Source organism: Cyprinodon variegatus, unplaced genomic scaffold (assembly GCF_000732505.1).
Source record: "Cyprinodon variegatus isolate N-32 unplaced genomic scaffold, C_variegatus-1.0 Scaffold561, whole genome shotgun sequence".
Lineage (NCBI taxonomy): Eukaryota > Metazoa > Chordata > Actinopteri > Cyprinodontiformes > Cyprinodontidae > Cyprinodon > Cyprinodon variegatus.
The window spans coordinates 407,154-425,347 of NW_015151014.1; the positions used below are offsets into that span (position 1 = coordinate 407,154).

Sequence of the window (18,194 nt, forward strand, 5' to 3'; positions counted from 1 at the left end):
TTTGTACTGAATTGTGCTATACAAATAAATTTGCCTTGCCTTGCCTAAAACTGCAAAAAATATATCTTTATCTTTTTAAATCTTAATTTGTCACTTTATATCCCCAAATCTTTGTGTATTATTTGGAGATTTTATATGATAGCCACATTGTAGTGCCTAACTGTCACATAGAAGAAATATTCTGAACAGCTATTCTGTACATAAAGTTATATGGTGTGTAATTTGGTAAAATGATTGCATCATGAAGATGGGCAAGAAAAAAACTGGATAAAAGTGGGTATAAGGGGTATACGATTTTAACATCCAACCAAGCACTGATCTATCAGTTACATAAAATATAAAGAATAAGGAACACCTTCACACCTGAGGAAATGCCACCCCAAACCAGCAGCTAGACAAGGCAAGAAGAGCATAAATCAGACAAACAGCCAAGAGCTATGTGGCAACAGTGAAGGATCTGCAAATATCTCCAACTCAGGTGGAAAAATCCATAGCCATGCACTTCACTAATCTGACCTTCAAAAAGTAGTAGAAGAAAGAATTCAATTGAAAGCGTTTCCATTTGCTGTTTAGCCAAAAGCCTTCTAGGAGACAGAGAAAAATGGAAAAGATGTTGCTCTGGTTAGATGAGCCCAACATGGATTTTTTTTTTATCTAAAAAAGATCCTGAGCACATCGTTCTCACTATCAGACATAGTAGTGACAGCCTTATGCTGTGGGAACCATTGTCTTTTTTTCCTATCAGAGACAGGGAATCTGCTCCTAGTAAATGGTAAGATGGATGAAGATAACAGAGGTATTTCAAAAGAAAAGCTTCCCTTCTTTAAACTGGCAGAGAAATACTACATAAGACTTGAAACAAACTAATTATTCTGCTAAGTTAAATACAAAACTTTTACAATAATCTGTGTTTGAAACTAAAGTCAATTATATTTGTGTCTATTTCTACCTTTGTTATAATTCCCTGATTTATGTTGGTCCATTACATAGCATAACAATAAGATACAGGGAATTTTGTGGTTTAATTGTATGGCAACAGGATAATTCTCAAGAGTTTTAGAAAATGTTTACAGGCACTCTAAGTGCAAAAACAGGTTGCAAAATAATGTGCCCCAACTGATTCATGTAAAACTCAATGGAATAATTTAAATGAACTATATTAACTAAAATATACACATAAAAAACATAAAATAAGTTCTGCATAATTTAATAAAACAATAATACCAATTGAGGAATGTTCCTAAATGGCTTTGGGAGATGTATATATTTCTGTAGCTTCATACATCATCATCCTTTCTGATTCAGCCTTGTTGGAAATAGCTCTGACTAGATTAAATATAAGAAGCCATTGTGATGTGGGCCTTTTTTCTTCATCAAACTTCAGATCCCTAAAAAGATTAGGAACTGGACATCTGCTGGACTGGGGGTTCGGGGGGAAGCCAGATGGCTGAAGGGGGGCTGGGAGAGCAAGAAGCTCCTGTTTGGCTGATAATAAAAAAAGAGATGAGCATGATGGGGACTTCAAAAGGCAGGCACAACTGCAATTAGACTAAACTTTTTTCATATTTATTTAGATCTTACAGCCTAAAAATATCTATATAAAAGGTAAAAAAAAAAATAAAAATTTATAAAAGTTAAAACACATCCAACCCTAAAATATGTTTGTCAAAAGCATAATATAATATTTATCATATGTCAAGATAGCCTATTTTGTGCAACACATTTACAAAAAATTCTTGAGCTGTTGTGCAAGTGTAATTACCACTTCCAGAACCATCTAATTGCTGTAAGTGCTCTTCCCACTGGGCTTTCCGAAAGCAGATAGACCAAAGTCTGCTTTTAACATCGAACAACAACCTATAATGCAGCATTATCTGAATATTGTATTGTTAACCAGAGCTGTTTTGCATCTTATTCTAACTGACCATATCTATCTTCTTTAAGACCTCTGTAACAATCTGCTAATTGCTTATTTTGTATTAAACTTTATAGTTTTTTCTATTGAATTCCCTCATAAAATCAAACCATCTATGCAGCGAAGCATAAGTAACATTCCTCGTGTCTATTACATCATGTTCTGAAAGAGAAAGATCTGATCTTTTTTTACCTGCACTCTCGGTCCACCTCCTGACACTTTGGAGATGTAGCCCATGATATATTTGGCCGCCACAGTCTTTCCTGCTCCGCTCTCTCCACTGGAATACAGAGAAAATCTTTAAAAACATGTTCTGGGGGCCTCTAGGAGACATTTAAAGTTTTGCAATGGTGTCTGAGACCTAAACATATGCTTGAACAATAAATGGAAGTTGAGTGTCTGATGTTCTAATATTCTACTGAAGTTGTTTTTTTACATTTCAAAGCTGTCAAGCTTTGCTCTTGGTCTCTCCATCAGCAGCTCCACATGCTAGAAGTTAATAATTGTTAAAACAGTTTTTATATCTGCCACTGTTATCTGCTGCACCAGATGTATAAAGTTGGCAAAGAAGTATTATGACTGTGCTTAAAATAAAACTCTATTAAACTACATGCAAATTTCTTTGTAAATCTAAGAGAAGGCATAACTAAATCTAAGAGGACTCTTCAGATTTTAAATATTTGTGTATGTCCAATCAATCTATTTATAGAGATTTGTTAATTTAGAAACATGTTCCCTAAATTCAGAGAAGACAAACCTGTAAAGATAACCATTAATACTGCTCTGTGTATTAAGGATCAATTCCTTAAAGAATGACAAACGTAAGCCATTGCAATTATAAAATCTTCACTCTTTAAGAAAGCTTTTCCATAATCGTTATAAATGTATTTATTGGAACTTGGCTAATTTTTGTAGTATCACATCTGAAAGGTTAGACACTAATGAAGAATAAGAAAGCCAAGGTTTTCTCTGCTATGATTTAACCCAATGTTTTTCATGGTGTAAAGAGTTATGACTGCACAGGCAGGTTAAGTTATTTCCACACCAAACTCGTTCAGTGATGTCATTATGGACCATGCTGTGTGCCCTCGTGCACAGTAATGTTGGAACAGGAAGGGGCCCACAGTTCAGACAACAAACATTAAGACAACTCAGTCATTCAAGAGTCACTCTCCTAGCAATACTCAGATTATTCTATTGGATAACCGAACGAGCAGAAAAAATTGTCACTAAAAGAACATGTCTTCACTTCTCTAGAGTCCAGTGACAGGATGCTTTACACCACTGCTTTAAACACTTTGCAATGTCCCTGTTGATGTAAGGCTTAGATGCAACCTCTAAACCATTGGAGCAATTGCTATGAATCCTTTTAAAAAGTGTTCCCAAACTAATGTGAAGTTTATTTGAATCTTGAAGGTTTGTAGCTGCTGACGCTGCAGAAAGTTGGTGACATATGTGCACTCTGCACCTGATTTTCGACGCTCTGTGATATTGAGAGCTATCACCTTGTGGCTGAGTTGCTTTCATTTCCAATGGCTTTCACTTTTACTATCTGATGGGTGGAGTTTGGTAAAACCAACTCCCTGAAATTTACTGAGAGCAACCAATTCTTTTATAGATATATTTGTAGGACACTGCATGCCAAGATAGGAACATGGTAGTTATTAAGACACCTAAATCAAAAATATAAGGGCTGATCATTTAATATTTTTCACAATCAACTGTATAATAAACATTAGATACCTTCAGAAATAACTTTATCAAAACAAGCCCCAACTCCAGTATCGGAAAAACATGCTGTGGCGACAGTATTTCTGTAAGCTTAGTACAGTAAGTAAAATAAGTATTTGAACACCCTTTAATTTTGCAAGTTCTCCCACTTAGAAATCATGAAGGGATCTGAAACTGTCGTCGTAGCTGCATGTCAACTTTGAGAGACATAATGTAAAAAAGAAATCCAGAAATCACAATGTATGATTTTTTTTAACAACTTATTTGTATGATGAAGCTGCAAATAAGTATCTGAACACCTGTCTATCAGCTAGAATTCGGTAGCATCTTTGGGGGTGTTTTTCTGCACATGGGAAAGGGTGACTGCACTGTATTAAGGAGAGGATGAGCGGGGCCATGTATTGCGAGATTTGGGGAACAACCTCCTTCCCTCAGAGCATTGAAGATGAGTCGAGGCTGGGTCTTCCAACATGGCAATGACCTGAAGCACACAGCCAGGATAACCAAGGAGTGGCTCTGGAAGAAGCATATCAAGGTTCTGGTGTGGCCTAGCCAGTCTCCAGACCTAAACCCAATAAAGAATATTTGGAGGGAGCTCAAATTCCATGTTTCTCAGCGACAGCCCAGAAACCTGACTGATCTAAAGAAGACCTGTGTGAAGGAGTGGGCCAAAATCCCTCCTGCAATGTGTGCAAACCTGGCGAAAAACTACAGGAAATGTTTGACCTCTCTAACTGCAAACAAAGGCTACCGTACCAAATAATAACATTACATTTTTTTCAGGTGTTCAAATACTTATTTTGCATCTGTATTATACAAATAAATAGTTCAAAAATCATACATTGTGATTCCTGGATTTCTTTTTTAGATTATGTCTCTAACAGTGGACATGCACCTACGATGACAGTTTCAGATCCCTACATGATTTCTAAGTGGGAGAACTTGTAAAAAAGCAGGGTGTTCAAATACTTATTTTTCTCACAGTATATTTAAAGAAAAAGGGTTTCACCCTAAATCCAAATCTGTAGTGTCTTGTACATTACAAAGGAATTCATTTGACATGTTTCCCAGCTGCAGTTTAGGGACAGGGTTACATAAAACCTGGTACCATAGCACATAGTGACTTATAAAAGTAAACAAAGAGCTGCTTTTAGTCATTCAACAGACAAAAAGCAGATCAATGAATACAATTCTTTTTACATCAAAGTGTCCGATTAAGTGTAATCGTCAGCGTTCCCTCTCTACCCAGCCATATTAAATGAATGTTAACAGACATGCAACTCTGACAACAGAATATACTTTGAGAAGTTTTCATCTTTTGACTTCAATGTAGAGAAAGTAGTAATCACATCTGGGCATATTCTTTTCTCAGCTCCTTCCACTGTTTTCCTCTAACCTCTGCGATCCGGGTGGTTTGGCAGTAAATGACAGTGAAGTCTGTTTTTTTCTGCATGTGCCTTAAAGTAGAATCAGGTTAAATGAAGCTGCTGTGAGAAGCACAGCTGCAGACTGTTAAGGGGCTGCCAGAGGAAGTCATGGAAGCGACTCTATTACACAGCAGTCTCTATAAGGTTGCACCCATCCCCCTATGCAACTATATGCTTGGCAAATCCTGATAACATTGCATGGATTTCCTCAGCACAGTTTAAAGTCATGCAAACAGATAGAACCTCAAGACAGCTCGAACTTAACGCCTTGCTTATATTCTTAGAAATCCTCTGATCTGAATCTGACAGTATCGTTTTTCCTCTTTGGAAGTTTATCTTTGAGGAGCTATTTTAAGCTGGGGTTCCACCCAGAGTCTCATTCTCTTTCTGTCCCATTTTTGCTCTCAAATTCTAGAAGCATTGTTAAGTCAAACAGTGATTTATTAACAAAACAAGGATACAAGTTGCACAAAGACACAAAAGGAACCATGAAGTATTCAAACCTTTTCTATAAAAAGGCTGCACAGTTCAAGCAAAACTGTGGATTGAATTGCTAGACATTCTGAATGTACAGAATGTCCTTGGGATGTACTTCATTAAAATGTCACATTGGGTTAAAAGCTCTCGCCAAGCAGATAATAAAGGCTAAGAGTTTGATACCTATACATACAGTAGTTAACAAATGACAGACTTTAGATGTTTTTTCTTTAACATTTGCCCTCAAGGCCAAAGGAAATTATACCGTCTAGCATTTCAAAGATATTAATCTTTTCCAGTCCATTATAAAGCAGGACATAATATATAGAAAGGACCCCTCATGGCAGAGGTGTTCATCCCAGTGGCCATTCTCATCTCCTTTGATAGCGTGATTTACATACATTGCATAATAAAGTCCTGTTATTGCTGACACACCTTACGAACCTATGGGAAAATGGACATTGAGGTTAAAAAGGAAGGCTGCACTGGTTAAACAATAAAAGGCATGCACTAAAAGGTATTTGATTAAAAAAAGCCAAATAATATATGACTCAAAATCCAACTCCTAATAAGAGACAGCTGGTATTACTTGCTTAGCAACACCCAAAAGTTAAAAGTATTATATTGACCAGTTTAAAGTCAATCCTTTGAATCTATATAACCTTCCTACTTAGTCCTCTAAATTGAGACACATAAATCATAAATAAATAAAAAAATATAGTTCTCAATTTTTGTTTTTTGTTTATGTTCAGAGCACTGAAACATCAGAGCATCATGCTTGAAATGGCAAAAAAAAAACACTGAATAAAGGATAACAATACATACAGTTTATGCACACTTAAAACCGAAAATTAACACGTGCAATCCTGCTGTTAATTACATATTAACGAGAAAATATAAATTATTATAAAGGGAAGAACAACTGCAATTAAAACTTCTTTTTGTAAGACCTTGGTTAGGAAGCCGCTAGGCCACCTCAATTAATGTTTTCCATATAGAACATTTCCAGACGTGAAACAGCTGGATTTACAATAAAATCAGGTTTAGGTCAAACTTCAGTAAGACCTTATGAGCCTGATTAAATCTAAAGCTGCTGTAATTCATCCTTTACAGATGGTAAAAAGAAACCACAGCCTTTTTAAATTATAAGGTTTCTCTAACCATGTACTGCACACCAACACCTCAGATTTGAACAGTCACCTACAAGAACTGCCTTTCTCCAAGTCTGTTCAAAAAGACCAGGAGGGACCACAGCTTCAGTCAAACCTCTCCCATCATACAGGGTGTACTTTGTTTTTAGAGCTCTGATTATGACCTAAAAGGAAAATCGACAACTCCCATGCTATAATTAGAAAACAAACAAGCCAGTAATTACATAAGACCACCTCTTTACATTAAAGTAAATATTACATATTAGAAGACAGTGCAGCTTCTCATTATTACTGCAATCCTTTTCCCAGCAAATGTGAAAAAGAGCCAGCGCAGGCTGCAGCTGACCACAATGCACGGCCTGTAGTCCTCTGCAGCTTTTGTGTACCGATACCAGTTCACCATAAAACCACCTTCCAGCTTTTGTTTGCTGACTTGGTCAATCATGAAATCTCCCTCAGCGGCTTTATGGTGGAAACTGAACCAGCAACTACTGGCTGTCCAAACAACAGCCAAAGTGCTGAAGCAGGGGTCATTCATAATGAGGTGCGCAATAAGAGAGCCACACCGCTCAGATGACTGGCACACAGGATATAACTGGAAACCTGACTGCACACATTTCAGTCCATAGCTTTGTGGTTTAAAAATGTTCAAACTAATCAAAAGGCACAGGTGTTTTGTCCAAACTAAGAGGTTATTCAAAAATACCCATCCTGACTAAATTTAGCAGCACTAAATAAACTCCCTCCTCTGAATATAAACAAATTCTTTAACATTTTAGATTTGACTGAAACTGAAACCATTATGATGGAAAAACACCACAGGAACCCATTATTCTCAGTCAGAAAGCAGGACGAAAAGATGTGGTGGAACCAGTTTGGCCTGTTCTCCTGTTACTCTCACATATTATGACCTAAACAGCTTTGTCCTGCTTCGTTATCTCATAAATTTCTCTAAAGGGAACATTTCCTGCTTTTGCATACTTTTTCCAGATCCTGAATTTTCACAATAAATAAAATAAATGAAGAAAAATCTACTTAAAAGCGTCATGTAAAATATTCTAGTGGCTGCTGCATTTGTGATCCTAAAGCATTGGATTATTAAACGAGAAACATATTTCTAATGATTTTAAAAGGTCTCACCTGATGATAACACACTGGTTCTCACGGTCAATCATCATGTTCCTGTACATGTTGTCTGCCAGAGCATAGATGTGAGGAGGGTTCTCATACTGGGCCTACAAACAAAATCAGAGAAGAGCTTTGTTCAAATGTTTTGTTCAGCATAAATAAAAGATGAAAAACAAAAACAAAATAATTTTCATGATAAGCAAGTTATTCAATAGAGATGAAAACTAAAACTGTAGTTTATTGAAATATTTTAAGACTAAGTTTTGCATATCACTTTAAAAGTCATTTGAATGCCACAACGGCTAAGTGGCAAAAATGTGGAAAAAAAGGGCTTAGAAGAAAAACATTTTGGGCAATATGCAAAACACTGTTTGTGCAGTGAAAATAAAATCTTACATCCACACTGAACACTGAAGATGGTGTTGGAAACATCATGCTATGGGGATATTCATAGCAGGATACACTTAATACACTGGCAAAAATCAAAATCTAAATAAGTCTTTTGCTCTTAAAATAAGTGCATTTGTTCTTGAATTGAGGAGATAAAGGAGACATTTTGCCAATGGAACAAGAGAATTTAGATTTAAAATAAGAAAAAAATTGATTGTCTTATTTCACGTGCATATTTTTTAATTATCCTATTTTAAGAGTAAAAATACTCATACCATTGGCAAATTATTTCATTTACCTATTCAAATTAAGGGTAAATACACCAGACTTAAGTATTTTTTACTTATTTCTAGATAGTTTTTCCAGTGCAGGAACATGAGAAAATGCATGAAGCTAAATAAAGGTAAATTCTGAAAGTTTAGGTGTGTCCCATGACATCAGGTTCTACTGCTTCATTTATAATCAGGTGTATCAAAACTAGAGAGCAGCTAAAAAAAAGACAGCAGCTCTTGAAGTTTTTCCTCTCCACTGTCGCTACAAGCATGCTTAGTGTGAGGGATTGTATTTGAGTCAATGAGTCAATGCAATCAACTGGTTTCCTTAGATAGAAAACTTTGTATCAATTTGACTGTATGAGATGACATGTGTTGTGAATTTGGCCCTATATAAATAAACTGAATTGAACGGAATTGTAGACGTGAAATCTTTATTTTATCTTGCAATTATAAACAAATTGTTGGTCTATCAAATGAGGTCTGATTTAAAAAAAACTTTTGCAAGGCACAATTTTTTTTTAAACAAAACTCTCTTTTAAAGCTAAAACCCATTTTGAAAAACCTCTGTTTGCTATACAAAAAGCAAAATAAATAAATTATAGGTTTCCATAAAGTTATTCAAGTGTCAAAAAAGGCTGATGAATTTTTCTTTTCCATTTTTTATCGTTTCTTGTAGTTGTTTGCAGAGTTCTATTTTTCAGTTCTTTTAAATGATCGGCGTAGAGGAAAAATATGTAAACAAACTAAATGCTATGACGTCTGGCACCAACTAAGGACAAATAATCAGCTACCAACAATTACAGTAGTGGAAACAAACTCCAGATCAAGCATTACAGCTTTTACATTTCAGCTGCATTTGTTATCTTTACAAACTGCTGTATGCATGTACATTTGTTGAACTTAGCATTTATGTGACATCTACTTGTGTAACAAAGTAGATCTGTTGTATACAAACCAAAAGAGTTGATCCACAGAAAAAATATTCCTGTACTGAAAAGATTCACTTGGAAGGAGGAAATAACAGAGCCCTCATAATATGTAGAGTGGTATTATTTTCACCCTTCCTGCACCCTGCATGTTTTTTTTTTCTAATTTTTTTGAACATAAATATATGCACTCTTGTTCCTGCGGTTCAAGAAACAGATATTTAATATCTATCGTGCCCTGCTTAATGTGCTAAAAAATTCAGTATGGTTGTGCATGATCACTAAGAAAGTAAGGTGTTCTTGAACAGGAGTGATTCCCAGCATTCCCACAGTCTATTAGATATTTAACTGGATTTCAGTCTGCTCCTGGCTTAAGGAGATGGGCCCACACTTAGCAGGCAGGCCAAGAGTATATGCAGACTTGAACAGGAGGTGCTGCCAAGCACACTGAATGGCTGAATTCAGTTTCTGTCAGAAACATCTGCACCAAGCCGTTGGAAAGTTTGAACATCATCAGCAGCCTTTGTCTTTCAGCCGGTGATCATTGGAAATTTCCTCAGATAAAATGCTTGGTGTATTATGTCATTGTCTGGATGTACTTACAGCACCCTGATACATCTCAATTTCCCTCTCTCCGAAATATGGCATCTGTTTGAAGGGGTTGACAGAAATGAGCACAGGGCCGATGTATGTCTGGAGAGAATGAGTGTTAAAGATCATAGCAAACAAAAGAAATAACTTCAAATTACAATCAGTTTGTAGTAAGGGTGGACTAGTACTCAGTGAGCTAGTACTCAGTGCAGCAGTGAGCTGGGTGATCATAGCTGGACCTAAATAAGGGCTTACAAATCCCAGAAAAAAGACCTTCCATGTAGTGCTGAGGTTTTATGCTTCGAACATAGAAGGCTGCTTATGGCAAATAAAGCTGCTATTGTGGGTGGCCCACAGTGACCCACAGCCTTAGCAGAGAGACCTCCCAGTTACAGCCATTCATTGACCCAAATCAAATGCCTGACTCAGTGCTGAAGAGCCTAAAACAACCAGCATTTACTAAACTTCATGATCCTAAGCGCTGCCAAAGTGGCGATGAGGTTCATGCAATGAGCCGCTTTAAAAAACATTCAAAGAGGCCATTCATTCATCGTTCTGCACATAATCAGCAGCTTACGTCTAAAGCAACAGCTGCATGTTGAAGAAAAACTAAATGATGCATTTGTAAAGAATACTGAATCACGATCCACAATGCAAACCAGAAGAAAAAGGTTTTTCCTGTAGGCAAACTGCTGTCGCTCACAACTTTTTCTTTACATTTTGCACCCACGTGTGAGATAAGCTAAAGCACGTCTGACTCACTAAAGGAAAAGCAGTCAGATATTTGGGTAAGGGGGCACACAAAGAGGCCCTTTCCTACCACAGCAAAACATCAGGGGGAATTTGTCACCTTCCAACACTGACGTGGAGGATTACTCATTGCTAATATCAGTAAGTGGGCATTAGGTTATTCTGGGAACAGTGGGAACGAGACAGCTCGGCCATTTCTCACAGGGGTACGAACAGCCAATGGGAGCAAAGGATACAAAGATGTAGTCATCCATGTATCTCTTCTTGAGGTTGTCCACGATCCCGTCCTCGCTGATCTTGCTGAGGAGGACCATATCATCCACACCGCTCTGCTTGACATTGTGGCTCTGCCAGTGGTACCGGTAGTGGCCCCGGCTCCCCTGAAACAAAAAAAACACATACAATGCACCATTGTTAATACCCTCTGAGAAACACAATGGTATGAATGAATCTAGAATCTGGCATCAGGGTAGACCAGATGGTCTGTTACAATACACTCTACAACTTGAGGCGATGTGGGTTTTGTCATCCTGTTGAGCTAATCAGATAAACCTCTGGCCCAAAACGTCAACATGTGCAAAAGTTGTGATTTCTGTGACACTGTAAACTATGTTTACTTTATAATTTTGCAAGTTCAGATTGCCACAAATGCTGCGTGTTATTTACTCAAGTGTTGAAGAAGCAGAAACCTGACTTTCATCCACATCTCAGCTCTTTCTGGCCCTACAACGTTGTTTTTCTTGTAGCAGAGTTTGTCTCAGGAGATCTGAGGTCATTCATCATGTGCTATGAGTCAGAGCCGCTTGGCTACTGTGGACGAGGGTCACAGTGTGCTGCGAGGAGTGAGCCTCTTTCTCCTGGATGGAGAACAACTTAAAGCCACTGTGAGTATGTGGTGCAGCAGTCAACATGCAAGTTAACTCTAAACTTCCCACATCAGCAGTGAGGAAATATGAGCGGAGAGTAAAGCTGAAAATACAACTATTCTCTATTGGACAGAAAGGAAAATCCGTGCATTAACTCTAAAACTGCATATGGGATTAAAATAAGATTTCCAGCAGGACAGATTTAAGATCTTTTCATGTTTTCTATGTATAAATGGTTAACACAAAAGGAATGACAGTCTCAAACAGCTTGCATGAAAATTGTCTTCTTTCATAAGGGTTCATATGTTAGTTTCAAACTAAATCTTTAAAGTTCTTAGAAAATTACAGGTTATGGAAAAAATCTCACAGCCTAAGGTGAGTGAATGTGGGAATGTAATGCTTTAGACTCTGTTGTAAATACAGCAGAAATGTAATGGGGATTATGGTTTAGGGTAAAACTTTGGATGGATAAATCATTAAAAAAAGGAATTCTACATTAAAGAAAAAATTAACCATTTCTTCACACAAAGTGTTAGCGCATTAACATTTGTTAATTTAAAACCATATCTATCAGAAACAGTGAAAAAAATCAGAACAGCCTATAGAGAACATCTGCAAGAACAGTTAAGAAATACCTGAAATACCAGCCTGCATTGGCTCTTGTTCACATTTACTGGGAAAAGGATTACAATAATAATGGCAAGTTGCACTGTCTCAAACTTTAGTTTGCAGCAACAAACCTGTAAAAGCGACATCAAAATTAAACTGATGGTTTTACAACAAATCCTGCAGATTTCAGATCTGGGATTCTTTGAAGCACTATACTGGCTGAATGTTGATAAAATACATTCCATAACCTTTTAAAATGAGGTCTGACTACTAAGATCTCAGAATAAACAATATAAAAATGGGTTAAAAGTAGCTCCATGTTGACAATATTTGTTATGACATATATTGCTAAAAACTCCACTAAATCTATTACAAAAAGTTCAACAGCAATAATCGGGACACTAGTTACAGTAGTAATAATTTGTCTTAATCTAGTAAAATATTAACTTTTCCCTTCCTTTTATTGAAAAATGTGATGTAATGTTTGTATTTTTTAAGGCATCATACAGAAAAAGATCATTTGAATGTCGTTCCACGTCTGACAGGAAAATACATGCAAAGGTTGGCTTGGAATAGACAAAGAGAAATACATGCAGCTGCTGCAGAACTATTGAAAACTAAAGGATCAAAGAGAAACAATACAAACTAATAAAACTCACTTAAGTTTCAGTAGTTAACTTTAAGTTACTAAGTGCATTAAAAGGGCCAGAAGCAACTCATATCCCGCAGGGTGAATTTATTAATTTAAGGCAACCAAATTAGAACCACTTCACATAGCAGTGGTGAGGAATGTTAACAGTGTTTCAGACTAATTCAGGGAGTGTGTTACTGCAGGAGAAAAAATGTTGTTTAGGGAGTCCTCACATAGTGTAATAGTTTTCGAAACGTCAAGTTCAGTCAAGTTTGATTGTAATCCAAGTATCATGAGTGTTTAATAGAGCTATGGTTGCACTGAAATCAAAAATGAAAAAAGGAGAAAAAATAGATACATTAAACATTTGTCCCTAAAAAAGTTTTTTTTCCTGTGTTATTAAAATGTTTTATAAAAAGTGCGTTTTTAGGTTTCAAAAACTAAAACAAAGTAAACATAAGAAGCAGTTATTAGATTTTTTCTTTTTTTTTTGCCCTTTCCTTCCCTGTGGTGCGGGTGTCAGAATTTTTTTTTTTTTTTTTTTTTTTTTGCTAAAAAGTATAAACTGCCCTCCAAACCAATCTGGTCTAACTAAAAACAAACCCTTTTTTTTAGCTTAACAAGCCATTTTAGGGTCATGTTACAAGCTTTTTAATCAGATGTTAGTCTGAACATTGAGTAGGCCACCCCAAAGCTTTCATTTAGTTTTTTTGTCCACTTCAGGCTGAACTTGCCGTTATGATTTGGATTGCCGTCATAGTGCATAAAGAAGTTGTACTTGAGCTTCAAGTTAAAATAATTCAGCATGTCTGGTATAAAACAGAACTCACTGGTGCTGAAGCAGCAGAGCATCCCCAGAACCTCATAGTATCACTGTCATGCTTGACTTTTGGTTTGATTTTCTGGATTTTTTTATACTATCTGCAACAGGATATGAAACTAAACGAAAAAATGTTTCCTAATGTCAACCTAACTTTCTCCTAAAGGTTTGGGGATCATCAAGATACTAAAATTAGCTTTATTTTCTCTTTGATCGGCAGTGCTTTTGGCCTCGGAACTTCTACATGGAAAACTATTTTCTGGCCCGTTTTTTTCTTATTGTGGAAACGTAAACACTAAATTAACTGAGGCAAATGAGTCTATGTTTTCCCCTTTTGTAGATAATGGTTCCCATTGTGGTCCAATCAAGCTCAAAGGCCTTAGAAGTAGCTCTGAAACCCTTTCCAGACTTTCCGATTACTATACTTAGATGTGTTAATTTCTTAGATGTTTAATGTAACTCAACTTAGCAATTGTATATGTATGGATTTCTGATTCTGGCAGTAATCAGGACATGATCAAACTAAAGAAAATGAACCATAAAATTTTGATCAATCACAGTAAATTCATAACTTAACACGGCTCTCTGTAATATTAGGACGGCAGTGAAATGTATGCGTAAAGCAACAGTAATACTCAGTTTTATGCTTTTCCCTTATTGTCTAATACCAGTTTATAAATACATGGATTTTAACATTTACATAAGGATTTTTTTATACACAATAACTTGACACAACACGTCATCTCACTGGATTTGACTGATTTGTTCTTTTGATTTAGTATATTCAAATCATAATTTTACCAAAAGGCAGAGAGCTTTGACTTGAAAAGAGAAGCTGATGTCAAAGATTTTTGGCTCAACCTCAAAGTGAAAGTATTCCAACATGCTATATAACATTCCCGTGCAATGTAATAAACTAGGGATGTAGGAGGTTAATGTGAAATGTTTTAAGAATTGCCTCATCCATTTGAGCCCTCGATCGTTCAACGAAAGAAGTGGACTAGAAAAATACCCTTATGCACTCCAGTAAAATAAGGGAGTAGGTACACAGAAAAGGAGGGTCTTGCAAACATCCAGAAGGTGTTTAGTATAGTCAGACTCCTCTACTTGCTGCTGAGCAGCACAACAGCAGCCAGATGTGACAGTTTATGGTTTAGGGTCACTTCCTAAGTGCATTGTTAACCTCTGATCTAGGTCTACTGTTTTTTAATAGTTCTCTGCATACAAACACACTTAAATCTTCAACAAATCAGACTGAAAATCTATTATATCACATTTTTACTATCAAGACTGCCAAAACCATTCTGCATCATTTCAACCGCAACTTTTTAGTAACAGTAATTAGTTATTAATCAGATGTTTTTTATTCAACCTTTAAGGGACATCTCTTTCACATTAAGAGCCGACTGTTTCATACCTTTAGCAGCAATCACTTAAAGTTTGTAGAAGCAAATACAAGATTTCCTCATGAGATGAACAACTACCTCGAGTAGGGGCAAATAAAGGAAAATTTGTCAGTCATGATGGAAGCGCTAGAAAACATGTTATACAGTCTGTCAGCTTTAGGCTTTTAAACTTTCAATTATTCAGTCTTTTCCAGGTTTCAAACAGATTTAAATCCAACCACAAATGTAAAAATTCAAAAACACCACATATTCCAGTATCTTAGACACCTAGTCCAGCATTAAGGCTAAGGTGTTCCCAGGCCCGCCAAGAGTCACTCCTGCATGTCCTAGGTCATCCCATGAGCCACTTCCCTTGCAAGGGATGCGTCCAAGGGGCATCTGAAAAACAGGCTTAAGTTCAAGGCTATATGCAGTAACCCAACAAGGCCTTGTTTTTGTTTGGAAAAAATGCAAATAGGAACAAATGAACAAGTCCACCCCTTTGGAATAGGGGTCGTTTGGCTTCTTTTGTTAGCCTGCAAAGCCCATACATGTCTATTATATTCTATAGACTCAATGCGATTTCTGACATTTTGAATTGAAAAAGCTTCCTGGATGGGAAGCGAAATGTCTTCAAACTTGGAAACAAAGTCCAATGGTGAGTTTTTTTACTTTTTTGGAATGGCCATAGGTGAGGGTAGGAACAGAGACTGACCAGTAAGTTGAAGGCTTTGTCTTTTGTCTCAGCTCTCTCTTTACCACAACAGACATTCTTCCTTCACTGGTGAAAAGGACCCTGAGATACTTGAACACCTCAACTTGAGCAAAGACCTCTCCTCCATCCTGAAGAGGAGAAGCAACCCTTCTTCTCATTGAAAACCATGGCCATAGATTAGGAGGAATTGATTCTCTTCTTGGCTACTTTGCACTTGGCTGCCCTAGTGTATACGGTATGACTTGGTGGATGGGAGCCAGCAGAACCACGTCATCCACAAAAAACCGGGAACAAAACCCCCGGGCCCCAAAACAAAACCCCTCCAGCCCTTGAGTGCACTTCGAAATCCAATGCATAAAGGTTATTTACAGGACCGGTGAAGGAGGGCAGCGCTGCCATAGTCCAACGTACACTGAGAACAGGTCAGACATAATTTCAACAATGTGGACCAAATTCCTGCTCACTTTTTGTACAGCAACCAGATGGCCCCCCCGTAAAGGCTCCCCAACTCCATACATCTTGAGTTCCCCCACAAAGATCAAATGCCTTTCCACCAGTTGTGCAAACTCTAATGGACCCTTGAGTACCCTGTAGAGGGTGTAGACCTGGTCCACTGTTTCATTTGCTGGTAAAAAACAAAAAACACATCAATACTTTTGAAGCTGTGGTTCCAACAATCAACCTCTCCTCAACCAACAAGCTGGCATACACCTTCCCTTATAGGCTGAGGAGTGATATCCCCCTGTAGTTGGAACACAACATTTGGTCCCCCTTCTCATGCAGGGGAACCACCTCCGCAGTCTGCCAATCGAGAGGCCTAGTCCCTAACCTCCACGCAATGTTAAAGAGGTGTGTCAACCACGATAGCCCGACAACATCCAGAGCTTTAAGTTACTCAGGGCAGACCTCGTTCACCCCCAAAGCTTTGCCATCGTGGAGTTTAACTGCCTCTGTGACTTCAACCTGGGTGATGAATGAATCCGTCCCTGAGCACCTTGTCTCTTCTTTCACCACAGAAGGCGTGTCAACCAGATTGAGGAGATCCTAAAAGTTTTCTTTCCAACATCCAACAATGTCCTCTTTCAGTGTCAGTAGCTCCCCACTCCCACTGAAAAAAGCATTAACAAAGCACCGTGTACCCCTCCAGACGCGCTGGACGATTTGCCAGAATCACTTTGACGCCACCCGATAGTCTCCATTGCCTCTCCAGACTCCTCCCACGAAGGAGTTTTTGCCTCAACAACCGCCAGGGCAATGACCATTACCACTACTGCCAATATCACCAGTAATTATAAAATAAACCTATTATTAACTGTTCCAGTAAAATTAAGGTGCATCAACAGTAAGTAAATAGTTTAACAGAAGAAAAAATACTGTAGAAGTTAATAAAAAAATGACATAATCAGATAAAATAAAAAGAGCAGCTATGTTGCGTGATTTAAAAGGGCTTCAAATGTGACTCTACAACTGTGCAGCAGTCAAACATTAAAAAACAACTGTGCAATTAACAGCTGGGAAGTAAATGACTTTGAGCTTGTTGGGAGCAGTGAGTAGTTCTAAAATATAACAGCTGTAGGAAGTAAGGGTCTGTTATCTCTCCTTTGTGCTCCCAGTGTGCAGCCATTTGTCACTAAAGAGGGATTTTGCCAAAGACCTTCTTCCTCAAACCACCTGTACTGGGTTGGAGGGCATCCCAGGTCAGAGCTGGCCTTGCTGACTAGTCTTTCTCTTTTACTAAATTTAAAAAAATCATGCTGTTGTTAAAACATGATGGAAGTCCTAGTTTGGGGATGCTGTGCAGCAACGGGCATCGTTAAGCTCACTATAGAAGCTAATATGAATTCTACAGTATAGAAAAACGGGTCTGGAGAAAATCTTAAATTGACAACTGAACATTAGAGCTGAAGGAAAGCTTCACCCTGAAATATTTCAGTGACCCAAAACATATTAGTAAAACATACCAGTAAAACCACAGACAGGGAAATAGAAGTATTGGGCTAAGCCAAAGCCCAGATCTTGTTTTGCCATCTTTTTTTCTGATTATATTAAAGGACCCGCCCTCTCCACTTAAAAAAAATAAAATTAATTGCACATGCACAACCCTGTACGCTTCCGAGATGGAATGCATGTGAGAGCATGGATGATACCATTTCTACTCGTGCAAGCTTACTTTAAAAAGAAAAGATTAACAGTATTTCCACTATATCAGACTCACCACCAGTAACTGAAAATGGGGACGAGCACGTAGGACGGCCTTACATAAACATATCACTAGAATTATTGACAATTAGGAGGACCACTTATTTTGGTGATCCACCCGGAAAAAGAACATCCTCCACTATACCTTTAAATGAGCTGCCCTTTTAACATACCCTTAAGTATTTCACAAAAAGTGAGAAGGCAAAAC

The 18,194-nt window shown here is 37.5% G+C and overlaps 1 protein-coding gene across 2 annotated transcripts in view; it reads right to left on the bottom strand.

The window, feature by feature from the left end:
- The window catches only part of myo1e (myosin IE), a 61,646-nt gene that overhangs the window by 30,415 nt on the left and 13,037 nt on the right, over positions 1-18,194 (bottom strand). For both annotated transcript variants that reach the window (XM_015391834.1, XM_015391833.1), the window contains exons 2-5: positions 10,998-11,141; positions 10,024-10,113; positions 7,842-7,936; positions 2,108-2,195 (exon numbers count right to left, since the gene is read on the bottom strand). In XM_015391834.1, the coding sequence (XP_015247320.1) occupies positions 2,108-2,195; positions 7,842-7,936; positions 10,024-10,113; positions 10,998-11,141 (417 nt within the window). The remainder of the gene's footprint in view (positions 1-2,107; positions 2,196-7,841; positions 7,937-10,023; positions 10,114-10,997; positions 11,142-18,194) is intronic.